This window comes from Ranitomeya variabilis, chromosome 8 (genome assembly GCF_051348905.1).
Source record: "Ranitomeya variabilis isolate aRanVar5 chromosome 8, aRanVar5.hap1, whole genome shotgun sequence".
Classification (NCBI taxonomy): Eukaryota; Metazoa; Chordata; class Amphibia; order Anura; family Dendrobatidae; genus Ranitomeya; species Ranitomeya variabilis.
Window position 1 is genome coordinate 194,656,358 of NC_135239.1, and position 27,624 is coordinate 194,683,981.

General features: G+C 41.7%; 1 protein-coding gene across 20 annotated transcripts in view; it reads right to left on the reverse strand.

Annotated features, from left to right (window-relative positions):
• The window catches only part of CADPS (calcium dependent secretion activator), a 434,847-nt gene that overhangs the window by 310,346 nt on the left and 96,877 nt on the right, over positions 1–27,624 (reverse strand). For all 20 annotated transcript variants that reach the window (XM_077275863.1, XM_077275861.1, XM_077275860.1 and 17 more), the window contains exons 2-3: positions 5,276–5,389; positions 1,744–2,076 (exon numbers count right to left, since the gene is read on the reverse strand). In XM_077275863.1, coding sequence (XP_077131978.1) covers positions 1,744–2,076; positions 5,276–5,389 — 447 coding nt within the window. The remainder of the gene's footprint in view (positions 1–1,743; positions 2,077–5,275; positions 5,390–27,624) is intronic.

Sequence of the window (27,624 nt, forward strand, 5' to 3'; positions counted from 1 at the left end):
GCAGTGGTTTCTCTTCCGCTCCGCTTTGTTTAGGGGGCATGACTGCCAACATCATGCTAATTGACAGCTGGCTCCCTGCTGTCTAACTGCGGAGAGCCGACTGTCAATCAGCATGGCGTCTGCAGTCACATTACATCAACCGGGCAGCCCGGAAAAAGAAGAACCCTTTACAGGGTTTTTACCAAATTATCAGGTTATCCCCTATCCATAACTTGTTGATCCGCTGGGACCCACAGTAATTCCGAGGACAGGATTCTGCAGGTCCTTATCTTAAATGAAGATGATGTGTGATTGCTCACCAATGCTCCATTCAACGTTTATGGGACTGATACAAACAACTGAGCTCTTAAATCGGCTTGCTCTCCGGATCGCTGGTGGTCCCGTGGTCAGATGAAGAGGGGATAATTTGCTATTTTGGAGATAACCCCTTAAAGGTGGATTCACACAAAGTGTTTAGGTAAGGTTTTAAAAGAGGCCAAATGTATGATCTTTCGGGTCTGACTCCTGGGACCTCCACCAATCCTGAGAATGGACATCCTATGAATGGAGGAGTAGTGTGCATGCATGACCACCACTCCATTTACCTCTATGGAAGCGGTATGGGCTATGCGTGATTTCTCCTCTATGAACTCCTATGGGTATATGAAAGCACTAAAGCACATGTGTGACCACGGCTCTATTCACTTTTATGGATCTATGGGCAGAGTTGATGCAATTCAAAAGACCATATCTATTGACTATGTCTACGATCTCTTCTCCTTTGATGGTAGCCCTGAGAACCGCCTCCTACCTAACGGCATCTATGACTCTTCTTCTCATTAGTCGGCCTGGCGTAACATCAACATTGCATTGTGATGCACATATCATGTTTCCCAATGCTGGCTCATCAAACGAAGAAGAACGGGTGCCATGATGTGTTAGGCGGTTCTCACGGCTCCCGTCTATAGCGACCACAAACTTCTGACCTGGTGTAAGGGCCGGATCCTATGAATCGATTTGCATCAACTCTAGTAGTGAATATACGTAATCATGACTCCATTAAACTTCTATGGATCTATTAGAAGTGCGCATGCATGACCAACGCTCTACTCTTGTCTTTAGGTCTATGGGAATAGTAGTGTTCATGTCTGACCCCTGTCCCAGGCAATCATTGGTCACATATGGCTATGATCGCTCCACGGAACCACTGATCTCACGATTGGTGGGAGGTCTAATCAACCAGACTCCATCGATCATACATTTATCAGCCATATATGTGGACTTTAGCTATTACTGTAGCATTGCTACCAAGAAAACACAAGATGATGGCTCTGATGTAAATGTGCCAATATTAAGGAAGGATTTCATTACCGCCAGTGAACAGAGACCATTATTGCTCTCCATAAAGAGACTAATGCTATTCACACCCTTGCATGGGGTGCTCCGGAGCTCCTCTAGTATGAAGAGCCGTGATATTTTTAACTCCAAGAACAATTAAACTATTCAATGCAACATAAAGGCGTAATGTATGAAAATAAGTCGAAGAGTTCCCTCCATCAGCATTAATGTATCATGTAGAGACAACACAATGGCTGTGGACTAAGCAGTTTAGCGGTTTTGGCCTCATTTCCTGCCAGATGATGACGACGTGCGAGCTCACTGATGGATGAACTGGTTTTCTTTAGAGTTCTTGATCTGACATAAAAAATTAAAAAGACCCAAAGGGATAAGAGCCGTCCCTACAAATCATACATGGCGTCTCACCTGGCATGCATTGTACAGAAGTTGGTGCTCAAACTTCTTAATCCCCAAGATCTGTTGAAACATTTCGTAGAGTTGTTCCTTGCTGAGAATAAGCTCGGAGGCTGCGCTCGCTGTCATCCTGGCTTGCTGCTTGCGGGGATCTTCTTCCCCTCGGTATATGGCATCGAATTTAGCCATCCAGGAACTCAGAACAGTCTCCTTGCTGAGGCCGTCGATCTCGGGAAGACTTCTCACTCTCTTTTCTATGTGCTTTTTGAAGACTTCGCGAGAGTCATTGGCAGAACAACCTCCACTCTGCACCATTCTGGCCACACGGTCGCTTTTCAGGAATACCTAAAATAATCAAAAAGAGGAACGTCAGTCCTGGAAATAGCTTTTTGCAATTTTAAGGGGACCTATCGCCACTCCTGACATGTCTGTTTTAGTGAATATTTGCCGGGTGTCAGATAGCCTAACCCGAAGATAGGTCCAACATTTCAGAGTAAACATAGTGGGAAGAGAGAGGCAGAGACCTTAACCGGAGATGAGACTAGTCCAGTGCTGACCACAGCCGCTTCTTCTCCAGGTGATGGACAGGTAAGTTCTATCAATCATCTCTAGTAGCATTGGAAAAAGCCAACTGGGGGCAACACTCACCTCATATCTCATATGGCCCCTGACCAGATCTTCCAACTATACTTTCTTTGAAACAATGGAACGTTCAATATCGATTATGCAGCCAGGATCTGATTCATGCTGCCCATTGTTTCGGCAGCAAGAATTCGGTGAGAGGTTCCATCTTAAATGTACCTGTCATTTTGATAAAGAAGAGGATGAAACGCTCAGTGGAGCCAAGTACCTCCATCGTAAAGGATTGAAAAGTGTGTGTTGTCTCCTTGCTCTACCCCTTCATTACTAATCAACTATTTTTGGAGAGCAGAGCAATTGTGGTTTGGCCTCTTAGGGACCCATCCATGAAGTCATCAGTCTTCCTGGAGCAAGAATCATTAAGACATGCACTCCACTTAACGAATTCAGTGCATCCGCTGAGTGGCGTGCGCATCAATACGCTGTGCCAGAAATGTTACTCCAGTCAGGGACTGGAGTAGGATATCTGAACTTTGGATTAATTGGACAGGCAGAGTGGCCGGCCATCATCCCTCCCCAGCTTCACCCAGTTCTGCAGAATTAAATCAAAATGCCAAAAGTCTCAAATCTTTGGCGCAACTCCACGTTGTTCAAAATTTTTGCAACTTTTCAAAGCTTTTACACCACTTTTCCGGCATAAAAGCTCTGATGAATTGTCTCCATAGACTTTCTATCTCACTCACCCTCTCTCCAATTCGGCCCATTATTTTAGCGCTCAGTAAGGATCTCGAGATCCCTCTAAACTTGAAAAGCTCTAAACTTCTGAAATGTCCCTAGGATGTGATATATTTTTAAAAATATTTATTACCCTTTAGAAACAATAAAATTAAATTGACTGGTCCACAAACACAGATACAATAAGATATGTAGTCACTTTCCGCTTGTACTCTACAGCAGGACCGCCAGTGCATTTATATACAGGTGAGTGCGTTTTACAGATGGATTCCTCGCAGTTTTCACTGTCTGCGATTGCTCTTATAAAGATCCGCGGGTTTCCATGTATCTCACTAAGTATTCACAGCACATTCTGATGAGTATGAAAGGAAGCGCTAGTGAGGTGGAACAGCAGGAGCAAGACAAAATAAAACATCTAAGAGCAGTTTCTTAGCAATTCTGCAGCCATCACTCGCGACTACAACATGTAGATAACCTTTCCATGTACAATACCCTCTCTATTATTTATGCTGGAGAAGATGAATCCCAAAGACCAGTTAACATTTCCTAAGAACATATAATGACCCCGCAATGGAGGTGGTTTTTTCCCCAAGTACTGACGTCCATCCAAACATTTTATAATTACAGAAATTAGTATCTGAGGTCGTAAGTTGGGGAATTGTTTAATTAGTATTCCTTTAAAATTCTGACGGTATTGAAACATGCAATGTATTCAAATGCATTGCTTCGTGAGTAAATTATGATAGGAAATGAGAAATAAAGCTATAATAAAATACTTCTCTCCTCATCGAGAGAGCTGTGAAATGAGATGACTGCAGAAAGGGAGCTTTGCTGTGCAGAGTGTGACTATATCGGCGGAGTAATCTCATTAGTAAGATGAGTAATACCCAACAGCAAATCTCTGGTGTTTTTTCGTATCTCGTATGTGATTATCTATATAAAAAATAGGCTGAAAATATTTCACTATTATTATTGACTATTGTAGTACATTTCCTTTTGTCTGCAGCTCAACTTTCAGCTTCGCTGTGTAGCATTTGGCAGGGTAGTCAGAATCTTCTCATCGGTATGATAAGCAAGACATGAAGGCCAAGCTCTAGGAATTTTCTATTTTTTTGTGACTATCTGTAAAAAAATACCCTGAAATATTTAATCTCAAACTGACCAGCAGGCTGATATGTCTTCACCCTGCTTCTCAGTTTCAAGCTTTGCTGTGTAGAATGTAACCGAGCCTGCAAAGCAATCTCACTAATAAGATAAGTAAAACATTGGCTCCGATCTGAAATAAAACTACACAATACATCCTTTACCATTATTAGAGCAATGAATTGAGATTTTTTTGTGTTCTTTAATGATTTTTCTTATATGTAAACCCCAAGGAAGGTACTTTAGCTTCTTAGTTCAAATCAATACATCATAAATTCCTGGCCTTTTGGTATTTCATCTTTGCCTGTAAATGTAAAATAATCATGGAATATTCTATGTTTTACACTGGCATTTGGAGTATGCATAGTTGGCTGAAATTTCATGTTGTCTGCAACTCACTTTTTCAGCTTTGCTGTGTAGAATGTGACAGAGTTAGCAGAGTCATCTTGTTTGTGTTAGAGAATGGCAAACAATCATATTTACTAGAGGACAAGGAATTTTAATGGGTCATATCAATACAAACGTTGTCCTGTTAAGGCCTATGTACATTTTAAAGACTGAAATTTCATGTTGTCTGCAACTCACTTTTTCAGCTTTGCTGTGTAGAATGTGACAGAGTTAGCAGAGTCATCTTGTTTGTGTTAGAGAATGGCAAACAATCATATTTACTAGAGGACATGGAATTTTAATGGGTCATATCAATACAAACGTTGTCCTGTTAAGGCCTATGTACATCTTAAAGACTTGAGACTCCCCTCTGTCAACCAGAACAGAGAGCTGCTCTGAATAGGTGACTGCCATTATGGCAGACTCAATCTATTCTTGTATTTTGCCTGAATACCCGCCACCATGTGATGTTACATTTTCTTTGGAACAGTCGCTGGCTGAAGCTTCCACTGCGAATATCAACTGTTTGCTCAAATGTCGGTAATGAGATCGAGATGACCACGTGATCGCCCTAGTAGCTGAATTTCGAAGAGTTGTCTCTAATGAGTCAAACCCCTTTAATGACAGATGACAGCAACATTGTAAAGCTGGAGGACCAGACCAGGGAGAACTGCAGTGATAATGTATAGCAAAGTCTTACCTCGTAGTAACTCTGCACAGCGTTCATGAATGCCTCATCTGCCACAATCTGAGTCTCACCATTAAAGAAGGCCTGGAAGCGATCCTTCACTGTCTGGAGCTGCTGTTTACTGATCTGTGAAAGACATGAGATTCAAGGAGTCAGACCGCAATTACCAAGATGTTTAGAGAGTTGACTAAAATGTGTACGTTCAAAAAATTACACAATAACAATGCATTGCAATAACATAGCTTCCAAATGTCAGATCAGGCATAGCAAACATGATTTACCAAACCTGTGCCAGCTGTGTGGGTGCTCCGCATGCCAACCACAATTGGCAATTAACTGCTGAGAGCATGGGTAGCAGAAACGTGGCACACGGCCACCAGACAGTTCCTGGCGCATTCCATCTAACAGATAAAAAGAACACTAAAATGCACAAAAATGCTTACAAATATCCCCACACATTTCTATCTTAAAGGGATTATCTAGGCTTGGGGTTCAAGTCTGCCATCACTCTATGTGACTGCAGACTTGTGAATCGTCATAGCACGCACATTGCACGCTGTCAGGATTCTCTGGTGCCGGTTTTGGGAGCAGGCGGGTGTGTGATTGCAAGTATCCGATTTTCATATATGTGATCACATGCTGACTAGACATGTGCAAGACCGGACATGTCTAATCGGAATGTGGCCTGAAGTATCCAAATCGGATACTTGCGTTCACATGATTGCCAGCTCCTAGTGCCAGCACCAGAGTATCCCGACAGCGCGCACTGTGCATGCGGTTAGGACACACAAGTCTGCAGTCACTCTATGTGAGCCCTAAGCATGGACAACTCATTTAATATCCTGTTTAATTGTCAAGATCCAGACCGGGTTTTGAGTCCCGTTTTCCCTTTTTCCCAGTCTGGTCATGTCAAGAGTTAAACTTTCTCAGCCTCAGTTTGGTCTCAGGTTTGCTATTTATCCCCGCTGTGTCCTGCAGACCATGTCAGTTATAGTTGTTGCCTAGTGCTGCTGTAGCTGACTCTGATTGCTCTGATTTGTCCTGCTGCGTTGCTGTCTGAACCGTGTCTCTCTTTTCTCCTATTCCTGTCTTGACTCAGTGTTTCCCTTCAGTGTGCTGACTGCATGGTTTTGACTTGGCTTGTATCCTGACCTGCTTCTGTCTTTTGTCTTTTGGCTAATCCGCTCCTGACCGTTACTGACTCCCTGGCTTGTCTCTGACCGTGAGTTTGCTTATTCCTTTGGTACTGCTCTACAGTCTAGGATTTCACCTGGCTAGTTTGACTATTCTGCTGCCACCTGTGATAGCCTCACTGCTGAACTGCAGGCCAGCTCTGTTTAGATACAGTCCTGCTTCCACTCTACTGCCATCTAGTGGAGCCTGCACCTACCTGGATTGTAGCAACGTGACATTAATCCTATTTTGTCTCATATTACAATAACCACTGAGAAATAATTAAAGAAATCTTCTCTGGGTGTTATAAAAGATCTACGATGCTCCCCTCTTTCTCCTCCTAGCCCTGAATCTGGGTGTACGAAAACTTCCTGCAGCAGGAGCCTCTCCCCTTTACTCTATCTCCTGTTAAACAAAAGATCGATAAACACTCATGCCCAAAAATCCGAATTCAGCCAGTGACTCGTTAAAGAAGGGATTGATTAGACAGATGTTATCTCATTCCTAATTGTTTTATTTCCAAAATATGCAGTTTAATAAAGGGAACACTTTTTATATTCAGCTTCTTTTTTTTAATAACTGTGACCTTAAAGGTCCATGACCTGCTTAGACGCACTCATGCAAATAATTGACATTACCAATTCACTTTTACTCGATGGCTGTTATTTGCGAGCTTAAAGGGATATTTTTATGCCATAAGTGAAGGTGTGCTGTTAGGATATGTCATCGCTTTATGATCAGGGAAGGTCAAACCCAGAGGCGTAGCTGCAACAGGTGCAGAGGTTGCAATCACACCTGGGCCCTGGAGCCTAGGGGGCCCTAATAGTCCCTTTGGCCTATAGAAAAAGACTATTGCTATTCAGATTTAAAATATTTGGGGGCCCCTTTAGAGCTTTCGCATCGGGGCCCATGAGTTTCAAGTTACACCACTGGTCCAACCAACCTTAGCAGTCTTTTCCTGCATCGGAAAAGGTCCTACAGGACAGACCTCCACTGATCATAACATGAAGACACATCCTAGGTGATCGCCACCATTTTACGAGATGGGAATAACCCTTTAAACCATATTATAAGAAAACGCCAATCAGTTCATCAGACACCAATGACAACCCTAAGATGGAAGGAGCAGAGGAGGCGACCCATCTAATTTAAACAGTTTTATTCTTCTTTTTTTTCCCATTTAGAATTTAGATAACAGAATTCTTTTTTAAAAAAAAAAAATATTCCCGCATGAAGAATTCATGAGTTTCCGAGCGCTCGCATTCAGAACATTTTGTTTATGTAGATTATCTCTTTCTTTATTTACCGCACCTGCTACTTTCTTTTATGAAACGTAAGATCGGTGACCGCGCAAAGGAATGTAGAGCACGTTCCCAGCCGCTGAAACTCACAATTTTATACCGAAGATGCAAAAAATAACCACGATTCTCCCATTCAATTGTACTAAGTATGCATTCATTACCCTCTCGCAAAGGACCCATAAATACTGAAAATATCTAAAATATTCACATCTGTGTTTAGTAAATGTGCACTTAAAATAAAACATGGGAATAATGATGTCCTCCTACAACTATATATTAAAGCCTGTGTCCTCACTAATTAAAAAAAAGATACAACCATTTTGTGTTTGCAGATCCTACACGGAACAATGTATCTCCTAGGTGACAGACTACAAATAAACCTTCTGTAGTCGGATTCTGCAGTCACGTGTTACTCCATTCTCTCTACTTTTAATTTTGTCAATCTGTAGACAGTAGAAGAAGAGACAAGGTGAGTAGAGTAAGATAACTGCAGGATCGGACTACACATAAAAAGTCGTTTTAGTCTTGAAACCATGGAGCCAACCATGGAGGAACCCAAAAGTTCCTCCCTTTTTTTTATACATTCTGTTGAAAATAAAGTTGGAAAATTGGACATATCCTTTCATTCATAAAAGTATTTTCCACCTGAAAGGGTTTTTCCAGAACATTGATATTGATATCAATGGGTGGAGTTTCAATTTCTGACAATCGCATCTAACAGCTGATTGAAGAGGCAGTGGCGCACATTTTGCAATGGCAATGTCCGGTATTGCGGCTTAAATGGGAATGGCAACATGAGGCTCAGCCACGACAAAGTAGACAGTGCTTTGCTTAGTAAACATGGAGAAAAAATGCTCTGCCCCTACCAGTCATCTACTTAAGGTGGAAATGATGAGAGTTTGATCCATCCAATCAGCTTATCAAAGTGGGGGTAATTGCTTGATGACAGCTCCACTGTCATGATTCCTCCGCTTAGTGTGTCTTAGACACAGTGACTGACAGTTCAGTCTTGCAATCTGGTGCAGGGGTATGCTAAGAGTCACTATTTTGATTGACAGCTCAGTCGTCAAGTCTAATGTACGGGTGTAATGAGCTGTCAGCATTTTGATTGACAGCTCAGTTGTCCAGTCCAGTGCATGGGTGTTCTGAGCTGTCAGTATTTTGATTGACAACTCAGCCATCCAATCTGAGTCTGGGAGGTGCTGAGCTTCTTTCAGATGTTCCCTGTTCCAGATAATTACCCAGCTACTTAGCTAAGCTGTTAGTCCCAGATCTCTGCCAGATGATGCATCTGCTCAGTGGTTTCCTTGTATTTCTTCTTTTCTGTTCATATTTTGCTGCCTCACATTGGAGCTCATTCTGTCTGGCCTAACCCCTTCGCTCAGATCTACTATCTTATTGATATTCTGACCTCAAACCATGACCTGACTTCGCCTTTGTCTTTTCCCTTAGTTTACTACGTGCTTTCATGGTATCTGACCCCAGAACGTTTGACTTCCCTGCCTCACGACTTGTCCGTGACTAGTGACTAGCATCACATCAGCACTTTGATTAATGGTGGGGATTCTAATAGGGTATTTTTTATCCGGATGGTACAAACACTTTAATTGGCAAATATTTTAAGTCAAGCAGGATGTGGTACTGTCAGCAGATTAACAAAATTGCACAAAGATATTTTGTCGTCACTGTTTTCCAAAACTTTGAGGCTATGTTCCCACGATGTGTTTTTGCTCAGTTTTTGATGCTGCTTAACCTATTTTACTCACTGGGTGCAGAAATGTCGCAGATAATCTGCAGCATCAAAAACTCACCATAAAGTTCATTGTGGGAAAGAAATGGAATGATGATATGTTGAGTATTTGCAGCACATTCTTCTGCTTCAAAACAAAGCCCAGAGAGTTGGCAACAAAAACGCTGCAGAAAATACGAGCATTTTGACTTATTTTTGACACATTTTTGCATGCGTTTTTACATGTTTTTTTCTCATTTATTTGAATGGGTGAAAAAACGTTGCAAAAATGCTGAAAGAATTAATATCCTGCAGATTTGTAAAAAAAAATACAAAACAAAATGCTTTGATGGTTCAAATCTGCAAGGAAAAAATAAGTAGGGTGTGCATGAGATTTCAGAAATCTCACTGATTTTGCTCATTCATGTTTTTTTCAACATTTTTTTTCTTCAGTTTGTCTTGTAGGAACATTACTCTGAACAATGTAGTGGCCGTTCTCCGGCACTGCCGTAAAGTTCCCATTGTAGTGAATATGAGTAGAGGTGCACTACCCAAGACAGATCACTATGCAATATACAGTGTTTGAGCACAGTGTGATCCGATTCTCATGACTAAGGAGAAGATGGAGAAAAAAAATTCTCCTTCTTCTCCATTGTGTGAGTGCACAAAAATCGGACTGCACTCAGATGTCATGCGAGTGCAATCCATTGTTTTCCAACAGGAACTCATTGACTTGCATGGCCAAGTCTGATCTGTATTTTGGATCCAACTGGGACATGCAGCGATTTTTTTTTCCCTCGTCTAATGAAAACATTGGATGTGCGCACAGCCCCATAGACTAACATTGGTCCGAGTGCAAACCGATGTTTTGTCGGATCGCACTCGGAATGCAAATACGCTTGTCTGCACTTGCCCTATTAAAGCTCTGGACATCCCTTTACAGAGCTATAAGACTGGACGGTCCGCCGAAAAATATTTCCATAAATCACTTAATTTAAGAATCCGGTCTTGGAATAAATGGCGGAATCTTCACCTTTTTCCTCGGAATGTCCTCACTCGGTAATAATCTGTTCTTTAGCATCCATCAGCTTTTCTCATTTACATTTTAAATGAACACTTACAATTAAACCCTCATCACATTATTTGAAAACTGCTAATCAAATACATTAAATCTAATGAGGTGGCTGTTCAAAGTTCTTTATTTAGTTTTCGTGAAATAAATTGTAAAATTTGCCGAAGGTTTTACTGGGGGAAATGTGTCGTTTATTCTTCCTGGGAAATCGCATGGATCTTGTATACTTAATACTTGTACCCCGCACTCTGAAATATCAATTTTATAGAATTTCTTTATAGAATTTGGTATTATACCATTACTTTCTTATTCGTCCTGAAAATATATGAATAACCTGATAAGGGACCATTTGACAATGCTTCATAGGAGAATCACTATTTAGCTATACACTGCAATACTCTAGCATCGCAGTAATATAGAATAAGCGATCGAGTGATTGTTGGATCAAAATGACTAAGGGGGCCAAGAAATATAGTAAAAATTTAAATATAATTTAAAAAAAAAAGATTGATGGAGCGTTGGTCCAGAGAACTAGTCTGAGGAGCGTTGATCCAGAGAACTAGTCTGAGGAGCGTTGATCCAGAGAACTAGTCTGAAGAGCGTTGATCCAGAGAACTAGTCTGAAGAGCGTTGATCCAGGGAACTAGTCTGAAGAGCGTTGATCCAGAGAACTAGTCTGAGGAGCGTTGATCCAGAGAACTAGTCTAATTGCCAAATGTGGAGTCAAATGGAGCTAATAATGTGTGCCCCATAAGGTTTTTGCATTCTTCTGGATCAACATGTTAGGTTGTAGGTTCAATTCGATAGACTTAAAGGGGTATTCCCATCTCCAAGATCCTACCCCAATATGTAATAGGTGTAATAATAATAATATTAGCAAATACTTTCAATTAGAAATGTAGTATAGTTTTTCTGATTTGCCATCTCTATGCCTCTTTTCTCATGTGCAGGCATTGCAGGACCTTAGGTATCCATGGTTATGACTAGGGTTGAGCGAAACGGATCGGTCATTTTCATAAGTCGCCGACTTTTGGCAAAGTCGGCGTCTCATGAAACCTGATCCGATCCCAGCGTGGGGTCGGCCATGCGGTACGCGATCTTGGCGCCAAAGTCGCGTTTTGAATGATGCCTTCCCCGCCATTTTTTCAGCCAATTAATTGTGGGCAGCGTGATGACATAGGTTCCGGCCCGGTTTCTGCGGCGTCAGAGAGCCATATTACAGTTTGGGCTGCAGTGATTTCCGGAGTCAATATAGTCCGTATATGCACGGAGGAGAGAGAGAGAGAGAGAGAGAGAGAGAGAGAGAGAGAGAGATGAATGCACATTGACTTGCATTGGGTTTCGTGTTCCGGGACCGGAACCCGACTTTACAGTAGAATCGGCCGATTTCACACGATCCGACTTTTGAGAAGGTCGGGTTTCACAAAACCCAACTCGATCCTAAAAAAGCAAAAGTCGCTCAACCCTAGTTATGACCACTGATATAGTGACAGTTAGTTGTCATAACAATGGATACCTAAGGTCCTGCAATGCCTGCACATGAGGAAAGAGACATAGCTAATCAGAAAAACTATACTAGATTTTTAATTGAAGGCATTTGCTAATATTATTATTATTACACCTACTACATATTGAGATAGGATCTTGGAGATGGGAATGACCATTTAAGTCTACCCTTCAACCTTAAAAAGCTGTGAAGCACTAAAATTTCCTGATTTAAAAAAAAAATTAAAAGATAACCTATTTGGTATTGCAGCATTAAAAAAGGTCCAATCTATCAAGATATAAAATGATTTCAACCATACGTTCAATGCTAAAAGGAAGAAAAGGAGTCAAAACACAAGAACATTTTTTATTTTTGGCTACTGCACCCCCTTTAAAAAAGTGTCATAAAAAGCGATCAAAATATCATATGAAAGCCAAAGTGGAATCAATAAAAATTTAGGCTCAGTGCGCAGAAGACAAGCACTTACACATCCCGAAAAATAAAAAAAGTTACAAGTCGACACAAGCGAAAAGTTTGAAATGTTTTTAGACTATGAATATATATATATATATATATATATATATATATATATATATAAAAACTTTATACATTTGGTATCACAGTACTCCTACTGACCTGAAGAACTGCACTGCTAGGTCATTTTTTACTACATGATGAATGCCATGAAAAAAAAAATGGGGGAATTGCACTTTTTCACCGTTTTACCACATTTGGAATTTTTTTCTGTTTTTCAGTACCTTACATGGTAAATTACACAGTGTTGTTCAAAACTACAACTCGTCCCAATGAAATCAAGTTATGAAAACAAAAAGTTAGGTCTTTCTTGAAGAAGTGAAGTAGAAAATGAAGGCTCCAAAACAGAAACTGTCCTGGTCATGCCAATACTCAACGTGTGCACATAGCCTTGGAGTTCGGAGTAATTTGCACTGTTCTCTTAGGATGGAACATGGAGTGGGGCGAAGAACAATTGCCCCTGGGCAAGAATATTTTATGGGACTTTTTCAGTCTTGAAGATCATCATAATGCACGATTCCACCTGCTTTAGAAATAGAAATGGCCCCCTTATCCCTTGGGTCCCTATGCAGCCGTACAGATTGCACCAATGGTAATTCCACCCCTGACCTGGAGGAATGATGTCCAGATGCACATGACCCTACTTATGTACTTCCCATGTCACCCATAGGTGCGGTGATTTTTGACCACATCTTATGAGTTATAGTCATATACACAGATGACATCATTGTGAAGTCAACATCTCATGTAACAAGAAACTTGTTTCCTGCCATTACTCCTTGAGCCCTTGTATGGCCGCAAGGTTTGCACCAATGGTATGTCCACTCCTGACCTGGAGGAATGATGTCCAGATGCACATGACCCTACTTATGTACTTTCCATGTGACCCATAGGTGCGGTGATTTTTGACCACATCTTATGGGTTATAGTCATATACACGGACGACATAATTGTGAAGTCAACATCTCATGTAACAAGAAACTTGTTCCTTGCCGTTGCGATTATTTAAAGAACATTACTTAATCCATTTTATTTATAACTTGAAAAACAGCGGCTCTGAAGAGAATCTACATAATTACACAGGAAAACAAACGACATCGCATTAAATCTGATAAGAAGAAAAAGAACAAAAAACAAAACAAATTCAATCAAAATAACCGCACAGCTGAGAAAGCAGAAAATAAAGCAAACAATCCTTGGCCAAATTGTTCTAGGACAAAAACAAAAGTTTACTCCCAAAAAGACAAAAAAAAAAAGTTTACTCCCAAAAAACAAATCCTGTTTGGCTACTGTGTGGAGTCACCTTAATATTTCTCACTGGTGGGGTAGAAAGGATGTTGGGCCAGATTTACATTAGATGGAACATAGTGGAGACCTCTGCAAAAATCGATATGAACCAACCTTCTGACGTTAGTGTTAGAACCATAGGAACAGGATAGCCCTTCGTCGCCCTTGGCATCTCCGGTGAACTTTATGCCACTTTTTTAGAAAAACTATCTGGTGTCTGTTGAGTAGAAGAGCTGTAGACTCTGTCCATCGAAAAAGTCAGTAGGGTCAGGACATTTCTCCATAAGTCCTGAAGGCACAGAGCGGTCACAGACAGACAGCTGCTGCATGTCAACAGAGCAGGTCTTCTTCTTCCAGGCTGCTCTGTCGATGGGGCGTCACCACTGACGTCATGCTGATTGTGAGCCATCTTCTTGCAGTTAGCTAGCGGGGAGTCAACTGTCAATCAGCATAACATCAGCAGCCTGTCGACAGAACAACGTGGAACAGAAGTCGCTGCTCTGCCGATTTGACATCAGCAGAAGCCGTAGACTCATCAGCAGAAGAGGTCTGTGCTGGCAGACTGGGTGGATCAGGCAACTACCTGCCAGTTAGTTCTTATTAAAAAAATAATATATATATATATATATATATATATAAATCCATAATCCTCAAGCCTATGGTTCCCAGAACGCACCCTTACTAGGAAACAGTCATTACAGGGTCAATTCCATTGCCTCTATGTTCTTTTCGCCGTATCCCAAATTCCTAGTGCCTCAGAATGTTCTCATTGTACCGACAGATAATACATAATATACAGCCTAAATAATAGACATGGGGACCGAGGCTTCAAGTAAATATTCCTGCCATCATCCTCCTTTGTATTCCGAGCGAACGCCGAGCACCAGGAGAGGGTGTGAATACAGATCATCTCATTTATGGCACTTTCAAGGCTTTTTTCATTATTTTTCAGGAACATTAGAACCGCAAACAATATAATATCCTGAGGTGGCTGCTCTTTATCTGTCTTTGGCTCCGTCGGCACATTCCCTCTGGATTCATAGAAGCTCTTCAGTCCTGGAAGCAGTGTCAGTGACAGTGTGTGAGAGGTCTTTCTATAGCTACTCTTTTCTATTGTGTCTGTCATTCTTTTATTGCCATTGGACTCTCAATCGATATTAAGTCTTATCCCCCTGGTGTGTACTGTTACTTAAAAAAGCAACCACTGGCCTTTCGGGTAGCCCTGGCTTCCTACTTTGTCCTTGAGTCTTCAGAGATATGGCCAACCAAGGATCACATCTTAAAGGGAACCTGTCACATTAAACATAATTAGTGATGAGCGAATATACTCGTTACTCGAGATTTCCCGAGCATGCTCGGGGGTGCTCCGAGTATTTTTTAGTGCTCGGAGATTTAGTTTTTCTTGCCTCAGCTGAATGATTAACAGCTATTAGCCAGGCTAAGTAGTACATGTGGGGTTTGCCTGATTGCTAGGGAATCCCCACATGTAATCAAGCAGGCTAGTAGCTGTAAATCACCCAGCTGCGGCGAAGAAAACTAAATCTCCGAGCACTAAAAAATACTCGAAGGACCCCAGAGCGTGCTCGGGAAATCTCGAGTAACGAGTATATTCGCTCATTACTAAACATTATGTCTGATCAACATCTTTTAAAGAAGGAAAACCTGTGTAGGCTGCTATTTCTATATTTAATAGTCCAGTGGGTGGGGCTATTCAGAGGTCCACCTACTAGACTCCTAAATATAGAATGAGTAGGGAGTTAAGTGAAAAAAAAAATACGACCTATACTCATACTTATAATCTTCCACCCATAAAACTATATGTAGGCACACGCTGGTCCAGCTTCAACAGTGCCTCCAACAGCTCATGGCAGTGACACTGTCTGTGCTCATTAGATGCCTTTATTAAATATTCTTTTCTTAAAGGGTGGTTTTTCCAAGGATTTGATCATCTAGCATTGCAGGAAGCAGCTTTAGCAGAGAGCTACAGGCAGCAGTGTTAAGTATAGGAGGAATTTTTCTGGGTAAGCCTCTAAATGCCTCTAATCTTCTTCATTACAGGCATTGTGTACTAGTCCATAGAGACGTAGCTCTACATATTAGAGCATCTCTATATACCTGTATATTAGGGGTAAAATAAACATCAGCTTTTGTTTTCCTTTAAAATTTCTAAAAAAAATACTAAAAATACTAGAAAACAATTAGAACATTCTCATTTCAAAGGGATTTACTAGGCTCTAGAGAAATTTTGTAGTGCACACTTTCATAGTTCCCCGATATTTTTAGAGCAAGGGGGCATATTAATGATCATGAGCTGAGTAGATTCTCATCTGCTTCTTTCATGTTTTTTTTAGAGAACTGGATAACAATCTAGTCCGAATGTAACTGCAAGTATGCAAATCACATACTTGTGGCCACGTGACCGTCCAATACAGGGACAATCGTTAAAATCTACACATAGAGAGACTGCAGAAAATTGTTTACGGCCTGATAGACCCATTTAAAAACAAAACTGCAAAATACATAGCCATTATCCCTTTAATCATGATAACCCGTATAATACAGTGAACAGATTATTTATGGAGATCAGTAAAAGGCGCAAAAAATGGTAACTGTTTTTTTTTCTCCATTAAACCCATAAAAAAAAGTTTATACCACTGCAAAGCACTATGCGTGGGTTTGGTAAAATGGTACATAAAAAATACGGCTTGTCTCACAAATAAAAAGAGAACTACTATAGAGAAGCTTAGGAAAAGAAAAGAAAGTTTGGCCTTTACAACTTGGAACGAATGAAAAACAATGTCCGGTCATCTGACCAAGTGCATCACAAAAATGTCATTGTGTTACCTCTGTACATGCATATTTTATATATATATATATATATATATATATATATCTAATATATAAAGCTGAATGTGTGTGTGTGTGTATGTATGTATGTATGTATGTATGTCCGGGATTGGCATCTGAACCGTAGCAGCTACAGCCACAAAATTTTGCACAGTCACACGTCTGGACCCCGAGAGCGTCAAAGCTATATTGTGAGGTGAAATTTTAACCCCGCGCTTTCCAAGTCACCAAACAATTTTGCCCCTATCTACATAATGGGGAAAAAATGAAAGGAAAAGTGTTGGAGGCAAATTAACAGCTGCCAGATGTGAACAAGGGGGACTTAAAGAATGACAGCGATGGCACCAAAGAGTATATACTGTACAGTTGCTAAGGTGGGGCCCCAACATGGGATAATCACACCACCACGGGGATATGAACACACACACAAAATGCGCCACACACTACCACGTGCTCGAACACATATACCACCCTCAGTGCACATTTCACCACACATACACCAACCTCGCCACATAAAAGTAGAAACACAAAAGTCGCCGCTCAAAACTCGCCACGCGCAAAACTCTCCACATGCAAAACTCGCCACACGTGCAAAACTCGCCACACGCAAAACTTGCACACGCAGAAAAATTGCCACACGCAGAAAAATTGCCACATGCACAAAAGTTGCAACACATGCAAAAGTTGCCTCACACAAAACTTGCACATACTCAAAAGGCACCACACATAAAACTCGCCACGCGCAAAACTCGCCATGCGCAAAACTTGCTGCACACAACTTGCTACACTAACCTGTCACATGCAACTCGACACACAAAAAGTTGCTACACGCATGTCGCCACACAAAACTCATCTCACAAAAGTCCCTACATGCATGTCGCCACACGCAACTCAACACACACAACTTGACACACGAAACTCGCCCTAAAACACACACAAGTCTGGTATCCTTCAAAAATAAAAATCTGATTAATAAGCAGACAAACTACAAGAGCAACAAATGTACCATATAGGAATCCGGCAGCTGTCAGTCACATGACCAGTCTATTATGTGTATGTGTGAGCTAATATATACTGCCAGGGGGTGGGCTTACTGTTGGCTGGGGATTTATCAGGCTGCCATTTTAGCTTACAAATACTGAGGTAAAAATACTGACCAAATAACGTGTGAACGAGGGCTAATACAGGAGGAGATGGCATACAGCTATATACTATATACAGGAGATGACACACAGGTATATACTATTTACAGGGGAGATGACACACAGGTATATACTATATACAGGAGGAGATGACACACAGATATATACTATATACAGGAGAGATGACACACAGGTATATACTATATAGAGGAGGAGATGACATACAGGTACATACTACATACAGGAGGAGATGACATACAGGTATATACTATATACAGGAGGAGATGACACACAGGTATATACTATATACAGGAGCAGATTACCTACAGGTATATAGTATATACAGGAGGAGATGACACAGGTATATGCTATGTATAGGAGGAGATGACATACAGGTATATACTATATACAGGAGATGACACACAGATATATACTATATATAGGTGAGATGACACACAGGTATATACTATATACAGGAGATTACATACAGGTATATCTAATATATAAAGCTGAATGTGTGTATGTATGTATGTGTGTATGTCCGGGATTGGCATCTGTACCGTCGCAGCTACAGCCACAAAATTTTGCACAGTCACACGTCTGGACCCCGAGAGCGTCATAGGCTATGTTGTGAGGTGAAATTTTAACCCCGCGCGTTCCAATTCACCAAACAATTTTGCTCCTATCTACATAATGGGGAAAAAGTGAAGGGAAAAGTGTTGGAGGAAAATTGACAGCTGCCAGATGTGAACAATGAGGACTTAAAGAATGAGAGCGATGGCGACAAAGAGTATATACCGTACAGTTGCTAAGGTGGGGCCCCGACATGGGATACTCACCACACACGGGGATATGAACACAAACACAAAATGCGCCACACACTACCACGTGCTTGAACACATATACCACCCTCAGCACACATTTCACCACACACACACACCAACCTCGCCACATAAAAGTCGAAACACAAAAGTCACCACTCAAAACTCGCTACATGCAAAACTCGCCATATGCAAAACTAGGCTCACGCAAAACTCGCCACACGTGCAAAACTCACCTCATGGAAAACTCACCTCATGCAAAACTTGCACACACAGAAAAATTGCCACATGTACAAAAGTTGCACCACATGCAAAAGTTGCCTCACACAAAACTTGCACATACTCAAAATGCACCACACATAAAACTCGCCACGCGCAAAACTCGCCATGCACAAATCTTGCTGCACACAACTTGCTACACTAACCTGTCACATGCAACTCAACACACAAAATGTTGCTACACGCATGTCGCCACACAAAACTCATCTCACAAAAGTCGCTACATGCATGTCGCCACACGCAACTCAACACACACAACTTGACACATAAAACTCGCCCTAAAACACACACAAGTCTGGTATTGTCCTTCAAAAATAAAAATCTGATTAATAAGCAAACTACAAGAGCAACAAATGTACCATATAGGAAATACGGCAGCTGTCAGTCACATGACCTGTCTATTATGTGTATGTGTGAGCTAATATATACTGCCAGGGGGGAGGGCTTCCTGTTGGCTGGGGATTTATCAGGCTGCCAATAGCAACCAATCACAGCTCAGCTTCTATTTTGCTACAGTTAATTAACCTGAGCTCTGATTGGTTAATATAGGCAACAAAGACATTCTCAGTATAACAAAGCTAATATATGTTGTGAAATGCTTATATTTGCTTAGTTTTTGCCTTTTAATAATTACATTTCTATCTATTTGTTTTGTGGTTTTTGTGTGCAGAATAAATTTTTGTTAACACATTCTATTTTGCTAACAGCAGTCATTAACCCGGGCGAAGCCGGGTAGTACAGCTAGTATATATATATATATATATATATATATATATTTATATATATATATATATATATTTTTATATATATATATATATATATATATATATACTTGTGTGTACTATGTATGTACATGTATAATGTGAAAATGCGTGAGTGATGTATTAGCAAGTACCTATCTTATTTTATATGTGCGTAATGGGGAAAAGCATGTAAATGTGCAGAGTATACGTTGATGGGGGGTAGACTCAAGACCTGCATGGCGGCACTTCACTGTCAATGTCCACCCCGGATTAGAACTATAGATCAATCAGCTCGATCTGCTCTCCCTACTCTGCACCATGCTCCCCACAAAACAAACTGGATATTTAGGACAGCCTGGAATTATTGGGTTTGGTTTCTGACTCTTTTTAGAACCTCAAACATTGGTTTTCCGAACCCCACCAGGTGATGAGTCCTAAATGGACATTTATTAGGATGCTGCTTTGCCATAATGTATCTGGAAAGACTTGACCAACAAATCAAATTTTCTAAATTTTGTTCCCATGGTCATATTGTCATCTGAATAGACATCATGGTCCTACGTCACGTTGATCTCCTTCCACTTCCACCACGCACACGTTGTACTGATGAAGAATGGCGACAAAGAAGCTCGGTCACATCTAGAAAGTCTAGACTGATTATTCTGAAGCCTGAATGTAAGATACTTTACAATTAATCTATCCGTAGAGCGGCTAACGCTTCACAAAAAGAAGAGGTGGAATGGAAGAGACCATGCACAAAGCAGCTCCTGTACCGCAGAATCATCGGCATTGTGCACAGAAGAATATGTCAGAGATTAGCGAGACGTTCTTACATTCCGCTTTATACAAAAACAAATTGCTGGGGCAGATACATGAGTCATTTCATATCTCTATGTAACTGGTTAGACCAATGTTTCTGACGCATTCCTATAGTAGGAAGCCATTAGAAACCATCTGAATGGTTTAGTGACCATTTCGGAATTACGACAGTGCCCGAGGGTCCAATTCACAGCCCTTACGGCAGATGAAGTTTTTGTAGGATGCATAAAAAACATTTTTCTCCTCCATCCTCTCCTCATCTGAGAGAATCGGATCACACGCTGATCAGAGCTTAATCAGAGTCTCTGCCCGTTTCGCCTGCACCCGCCCTAATACAGAGTAATAACTTTGGAGGAGTAGGTCTCTTTTACGGCACTGACAAAATGGGTACGATTATAAACTTCCGTAGATGCCATATTGCAGTGTACGGGGTCGTAACACAATTGTATCCCATAAGTGAGCATCGAAGTGCAGGTAAAATCATTTTACAGGAGTGGCGGAGAGTCCGGCAGACATCGCAGCACTGCAGGAGAACATTCTGGAGGAAGCACGGCACAATTAAATATTGAACCATCCCTAAGCACCGGGTGTAACTATCTGATGTTCTCCAGGCCGGTTTATATTTTCCTGGAAAAGGATTTCTAATAACAATCAAGCGCTTGCAATCTGCTTCGTTTTCTCTCCTTTTTATTAATTGTTTCTCACCGGAGAGTTTTATAAGCTGCCAATAAAGTCACTGAGAGATCAATATTCTTCTTAGGAGAACCTTAGGTTTCTCGTTGCCATTATAACGTTAGATGAATTCTCCAAGCCTATATCTCAGAGGATGAGGACGACCGGGAAACAGGAGCTGAGCTGTCGATAAAATCTTCTATTCGGGATATGTACGTGATGGCTGGAACATTTTTTAGGATAATCTATGATGAAGTTTATGTAAATATCTGTACTGTAGTAACATTTAAATGGCAAAACACAAACTGTATTGAAATTAATGGGTTATTTGGCAAGATATCACCTAATTGCTGACCCAACCTCTGAGTTCTCCAACAATACAAGAACGGGTGTCATGAATGTGCCTCATTCTGCTGGGACCTGTGGTATATCTGGGATTAGAAGATAGCAGCGATTAGCTGAGCACAGGTCCTCTTTAAATCACACGGCCATTCATGAGTTAACAGGTTTCTTGTGGCATGGAAAGGGTTTAGAGTCCCTTGTGGTCTATTGGCTGTGGTGCTTGTTGGAACCACACCCTTCCGTTATATAAATTGGCTACCCTCCATGCGAGCAATAGAGTCTTCATTCTGTTCCTGGCTTCATTGGAGAAAGTGTTCTGGAGAGGCGCTCTTGTCATCTTGAGATTGTTGCATAGGGTTTGTTGTGAATACCTCTACATTCCCTTTTTGGTGTTCTTTCGTATTGCTTTTCTTCCTCTTTACTGTGCGCCCATTTTCCCTTTGTATTTTATCCTGTGTGTCTGTTGTTTGATTGTGTCTTCGTTTCACCTTGTCTGTCCAGCCAGTGTTACCCTTTTACTTCTGCCCATTTCCTTCCTGGAGGGAGGGTGGGAACAGCATAGGATTTCATAGGAGCACAGAGAGGTATGAGACCCAGGCATCTCCACCTTCAGGGGTATCCCTGGGGTTAGGAATAGACTAGGGCTAGATTAAGGAACACAATAGGGTTCCTCCTCCCCGGCTTTCCTACTGGGGCTCTGAGATGATCCTTGAAAATTGTGAGGTGGCTCAAATGTGCCCTACAACTTCATATTGTCTCAGGGACTGCCAAAGATTTCAAGTACAACCATCGGCAATCTCCTGCAGACGCATAGACACTGCATGGCCAACGCTCCATTCTCATGGGGATTTTCAGAGCCCTGTTTTTGGGGTCGGTGGGAGTCATATCCTGCAGATAGGTGATAACATGCCATGATGGGAAAATCACTTTGATCTCAGGTCAAGAAATGAACAATGCAAATAGGACCAACATTGTAATTAGTGGCAGTGTCTCATCTCAAGTGACTGGTGAAGAGATCATGCTGCCCCTATTAATGTACAAGCTTTATTTAATGGAGTACCTACCATGGAAACAAATCACATGGAAATATATATATATCTTTTTGCGAAAGGTGGAAATTTTAGAAAAAGCTTTAAAATGAGTAGATTTTATGAATATAAACCTCTTCTCATTCTTGGCTCAGGAGTCCAGTGGGCAGTCCTCCATAGTGCTTGACATCTTTTCTTGCTTGAATTTCCATACACAAGTAAGTGCCACCCACTGGACTCCTAAGCCCAGAAAGACCAGAGGTTAAAAAGAATTATATTTCTAGTCATTGTAAGGTTTCTCTTACTGAGAGTGTTGGGGGACACTCACTTGGCCGCGATATTCAAGCACACGGGCACGGGTTTATAAAACAAAGCAGTCCATGCGGTTTATTAAGCCTCATAAACCGGGTTACGCACAGTTCATAACATGGAACACAACAGGTACCAACTGGTGATATTAACTTGCATCTTCAAACACTTCAGTGTACGGCTTTGCCTCACGGACACTAACGTGCTGGGACTCTCACTTCGCCCAGTTACCAGGGTGTCCGTACGCCGTACACTTCACCAACGTCCCAAGTCACAGACAGCACAAGTGACTCCGGGTTGTCGTCTCTAAACACGCTGGTCCTCCCTTAACCAGCTCCCAAGGGAGACCACACAGTTCATAGAACTCACAAGCACTACCGGCCTGTACGATACCTGACGGGAGCTCCGGCTCCACCTGCTGACTCCTTGCCAGTCCGCACCTCCGGGTAAGCTGCCTTACAGGGATCACCAACTTGCCTGGCCGGCACGCACTAGTCAGTCCAGACCTCACCGAAGGACTCCAGCTTCCCCAGTTCCACTGTGCACTGCTCCGGGATCCGGTCCTCCTACTAGGACCTCCCACGCCAGCAGGTGCTTTCCAGGAAGCCTCCTCTCAGGCTTCCAACACAGGAACACACCGAGCCCTCAGGAACTCCCTCAGGGATTTTGCACTTGGACCCTCCAGGTCCAACACTGGAACCACACAGGAACATGTGACCCACACTCTGGTCACGTTATGTACCTGTAACCACACCCACAGTAATGGATCACATGGGCTGGTCACGTGATCCTGACATCACTGCAGGTCAATTCTCATGGCCTCAATACAACTCCGTGCACATCCCGGGGAGACCATGCAGCGCCCCCTACCTGTTACAGGGGTTACTGCATCACATATATCACATCATACTGAATCTTTTTCCATAAAACTATATCTCAATCTTCTCGACTCAATCTAGTCTTAAAGGAGCAACATTTCCAGTACCCACATCATTCATGTGTGTGCCCTTGGCCATAGTCATGTCATTCAGACTTGCTTTTTTCTTAATAATATTCTGATTTGATCACTGCTTTGTAACAGGGTCACAAAAGGGGTAGCTTTTTTTGACTGTAGGTTGTCTGGTTTGGACAAATTCTTCTCCTGTCTCCATTTTATTTGGGTATATTCAGCAGTTGTGTAAATTTTCACATGTTGCATATCTCTCAAACTCCATATAGTAATAAAAAAGCTATATTAGAACAGATGAGACCGATGTACTTACTCTGACAGTCCAGGTCAGCATGGCTGTGTAATTTTTTTCCCTGCTTATATTAAAATATTCTACAGTTAGAGCTGACATTCCATAAAATTACTGTATTTCTTTTAATTTTTCACAATAAAACTTAAATAAGCTCTCCTCCTCCCATCAGAGTCTTTATCCTCTTATTATATTGCAGTCATCATATTATATGGCAATGTGTACTTACAATTGCTCATTTTGCCTTTCTACCCAGCTAATTCTTCTCTTTTCCATTAGGTCTATGATATCTATGATCAATAAACTAGCTGAATCTTTCTAAGCTCTATGTAGAAACAGGAAGTCTCTTTTCCATGGACGAGTCATCATTGGAACTACAATTTTACATCACTGCAAAGTCCTTGGCAGCCGAGCTCCACCTCCTCTCCAACTCCTGATCCAGCTGCTCCGCTTCTCCAACTTGCCAAGGACTTTGCAGTGATGTAGAATTGTAGTTCTAATGATGACTCATGCAGACAAAAGAGATTTCCTATTTCTACATAGAGCTTAGAAGGATTTAGGTAGTCTGTTAAGTCTGTGTAGAGTGCCTTCACTGATGAGGGGCAATATCCCAAAGCACCATGTCCTCAAATTGAGGCTTTGGCTTGGCTTTTATCCTAAGTTATATGGCAAGGCTCATTAAAGGCTCGATGTTCACTTTTAGGATTGTTATGTCCATTAGGTGGTGCTAGGGTTCTAGTCGTCTAGTTCACACAAAATACGGCAAAACTGTTGGCAGGCTGCAATACACATTTCAACCACTAAGAGGCCATAGAGAGACTTAGAACATAAACATCTCTCCGCAGAGTATCAAAAAATCATGTTTTTATTTTATTTTTTCATAGTTTACCAGTCCATGCCACATCTTTTCAGATATGTGAACCCAACTTACCCAGCTGCCTGTTTAGATAGAAAACAAAAAATGTTCAGACCGGATTGTTCCTTTAAGAGATCACATTGGTGAACTTCAACGTACGTATTAAGGAATTACACGAATAGCAATTTACTAATATATATTTTTCATGATCGGATGAACTAACCCGGGCAGAACTGCCGGTCTTTGTAATTTGGGGAATTGTTCCTGACATGTTTTCTGAGCCGCAATGAATTTCTGTTTTTCATCAGGTTACAGAAAATCCCATCGGGTGAACGCAACGTTCTCTTGACATTGGGTAATTTTTACCTTCCTTTCCCCAGATGATTTCTGTTGTTTGACACTACAGGATCAGATCTGGATGAGACCTGGAGACGGAGGCGTCCGTCCTTACCATATAATCACCGTGTCTGGTGACAGCAGATGATGTCACGTAAACATTATTGTCTGCGGGGACAATCGTGACTTCTATATTCCCGGAAGAGCTCCCTAAAAACAGCCCCTGATGAGAAATAGGCTCCACATAGATAGATCATAGATATCAAAGCTCCTGGGATCAGACGCCCCACGTCCATCTGGCATTAGAGCGTCCACATCTAAACGTTGAGTGGAGCTGCTCTAGACGATGTGTAGCAGCCGCTGCCGAGTGCTGCAGATCAGCTCCTTTTTTCCTAAAGTTGTGGACACACTATTGGCATTGCGAAAACGAAGAAGAGATTGCAGTCTCATATGGATTTCAAAAGTGGTCAATCTTGGCTCGAATTTGATTCACCATGGTCACCCGAATATTAGGTTTTTTATTTTAATTTTTTTTGAATCTGCCACGGTTCCAGAGATATGACCCTTTTTGTTTAGTGCTATGTTTTTTTCCAAGAGGGCGTGACTTACAGGTAATTATGCAGAGAAATGTAAATTACGTGGATAGTGGCGCTTGTCTATGTGATTTAGCTAGTAGCGAATAAGACAACAACCATACATTTGTCAAAGGGACTTCCTCAAGCTAGTATAAAATATTCGTGGTTTAGCCATTCGTGAGACAGTGAAAGGAATAGAGTTTTTTATTCTCTAATTTTGCCCAGTGAAGGCGAATAACCTGGCTAGTTAAGCCCCGAACTAGCCAGGTTACTCGCCTTCACCGGGCAAAATTTGAGAAAAATAAACTATTCTTTTCACTGTCCCCTTTGTTCTTGTGATTGGCTAAAGTGCAAATATTTTATACTATTAATGCAGAGAACCTTAAAGATACGCTCCCCACCCTACCGATGAGCCATTGATGACCTACCCTAAGGATAGGCCATCAATGTTACAGTCCTGAACAATCCCTTTAATTCAATAAAAAAGCCAAAACAGCTTGTGGATTATCACTAACCCATCACCCACCAAGTGCCTCATGGTAGTTACAAAGTTTTATTGATAACGTGGAAGGAACCTACACTCACCGGCCACTTTATTAGGTACACCATGCTAGTAACGGGTTGGACCCCTTTTGCCTTCAGAACTGCCTCAATTCTTCGTGGCATAGATTCAACAAGGTGCTGGAAGCATTCCTCAGAGATTTTGGTCCATATTGACATGATGGCATCACACAGTTGCCGCAGATTTGTCGGCTGCACATCCCAAAGATGCTCCATACAAGGCAGGATGGATCCATGCTTTCATATTGTTTACGCCAAATTCTGACCCTACCATCCGAATGTCGCAGCAGAAATCGAGACTCATCAGACCAAGCAACGTTTTTCCAATCTTCTACTGTCCAATTTCGATGAGCTTGTACAAATTGTAGCCTCAGTTTCCTGTTCTTAGCTGAAAGGAGTGGTACCCGGTGTGGTCTTCTGCTGCTGTAGCCCATCTGCCTCAAAGTTCGACGCACTGTGCGTTCAGAGATGCTCTTAGGCCTACCTTGGTTGTAACGGGTGGCGATTTGAGTCACTGTTGCCTTTCTATCAGCTCGAACCAGTCTGCCCATTCTCCTCTGACCTCTGGCATCAACAAGGCATTTCCGCCCACAGAACTGCCGCTCACTGGATTTTTTTTCTTTTTCGGACCATTCTCTGTAAACCCTAGAGATGGTTGTGCGTGAAAATCCCAGTAGATCAGCAGTTTCTGAAATACTCAGACCAGCCCTTCTGGCACCAACAACCATGCCACGTTCAAAGGCACTCAAATCACCTTTCTTCCCCATACTGATGCTCGGTTTGAACTGCAGGAGATTGTCTTGACCATGTCTACATGCCTAAATGCACTGAGTTGCCGCCATGTGATTGGCTGATTAGAAATTAAGTGTTAACAAGAAGTTGGACAGGTGTACCTAATAAAGTGGCCAGTGAGTGTATATTATCAGGTATCGGTGAGCAAACCTACACAAATGTGAGTGCTCAACAGGGACACATTTTGGGGAAGAGATGGGAGACTTGTTCTAGACCACTGCGTTGTTTAATTTTTGTGCATAAAATATATCCATAAGACAATGGCAAATATTAACCCTCCTCGCTTTATATCTAAAGCCAAGTCCTGACTCTGCACCGGCTGAGGTTGTGTGTGCGAAGGAGTTGTGGACTTGCATGAACAAAAATGGTCCAGGAATTTTGAGATCAAAGGGAGCAAAGAGTGTAGGAAGATTAGGCAC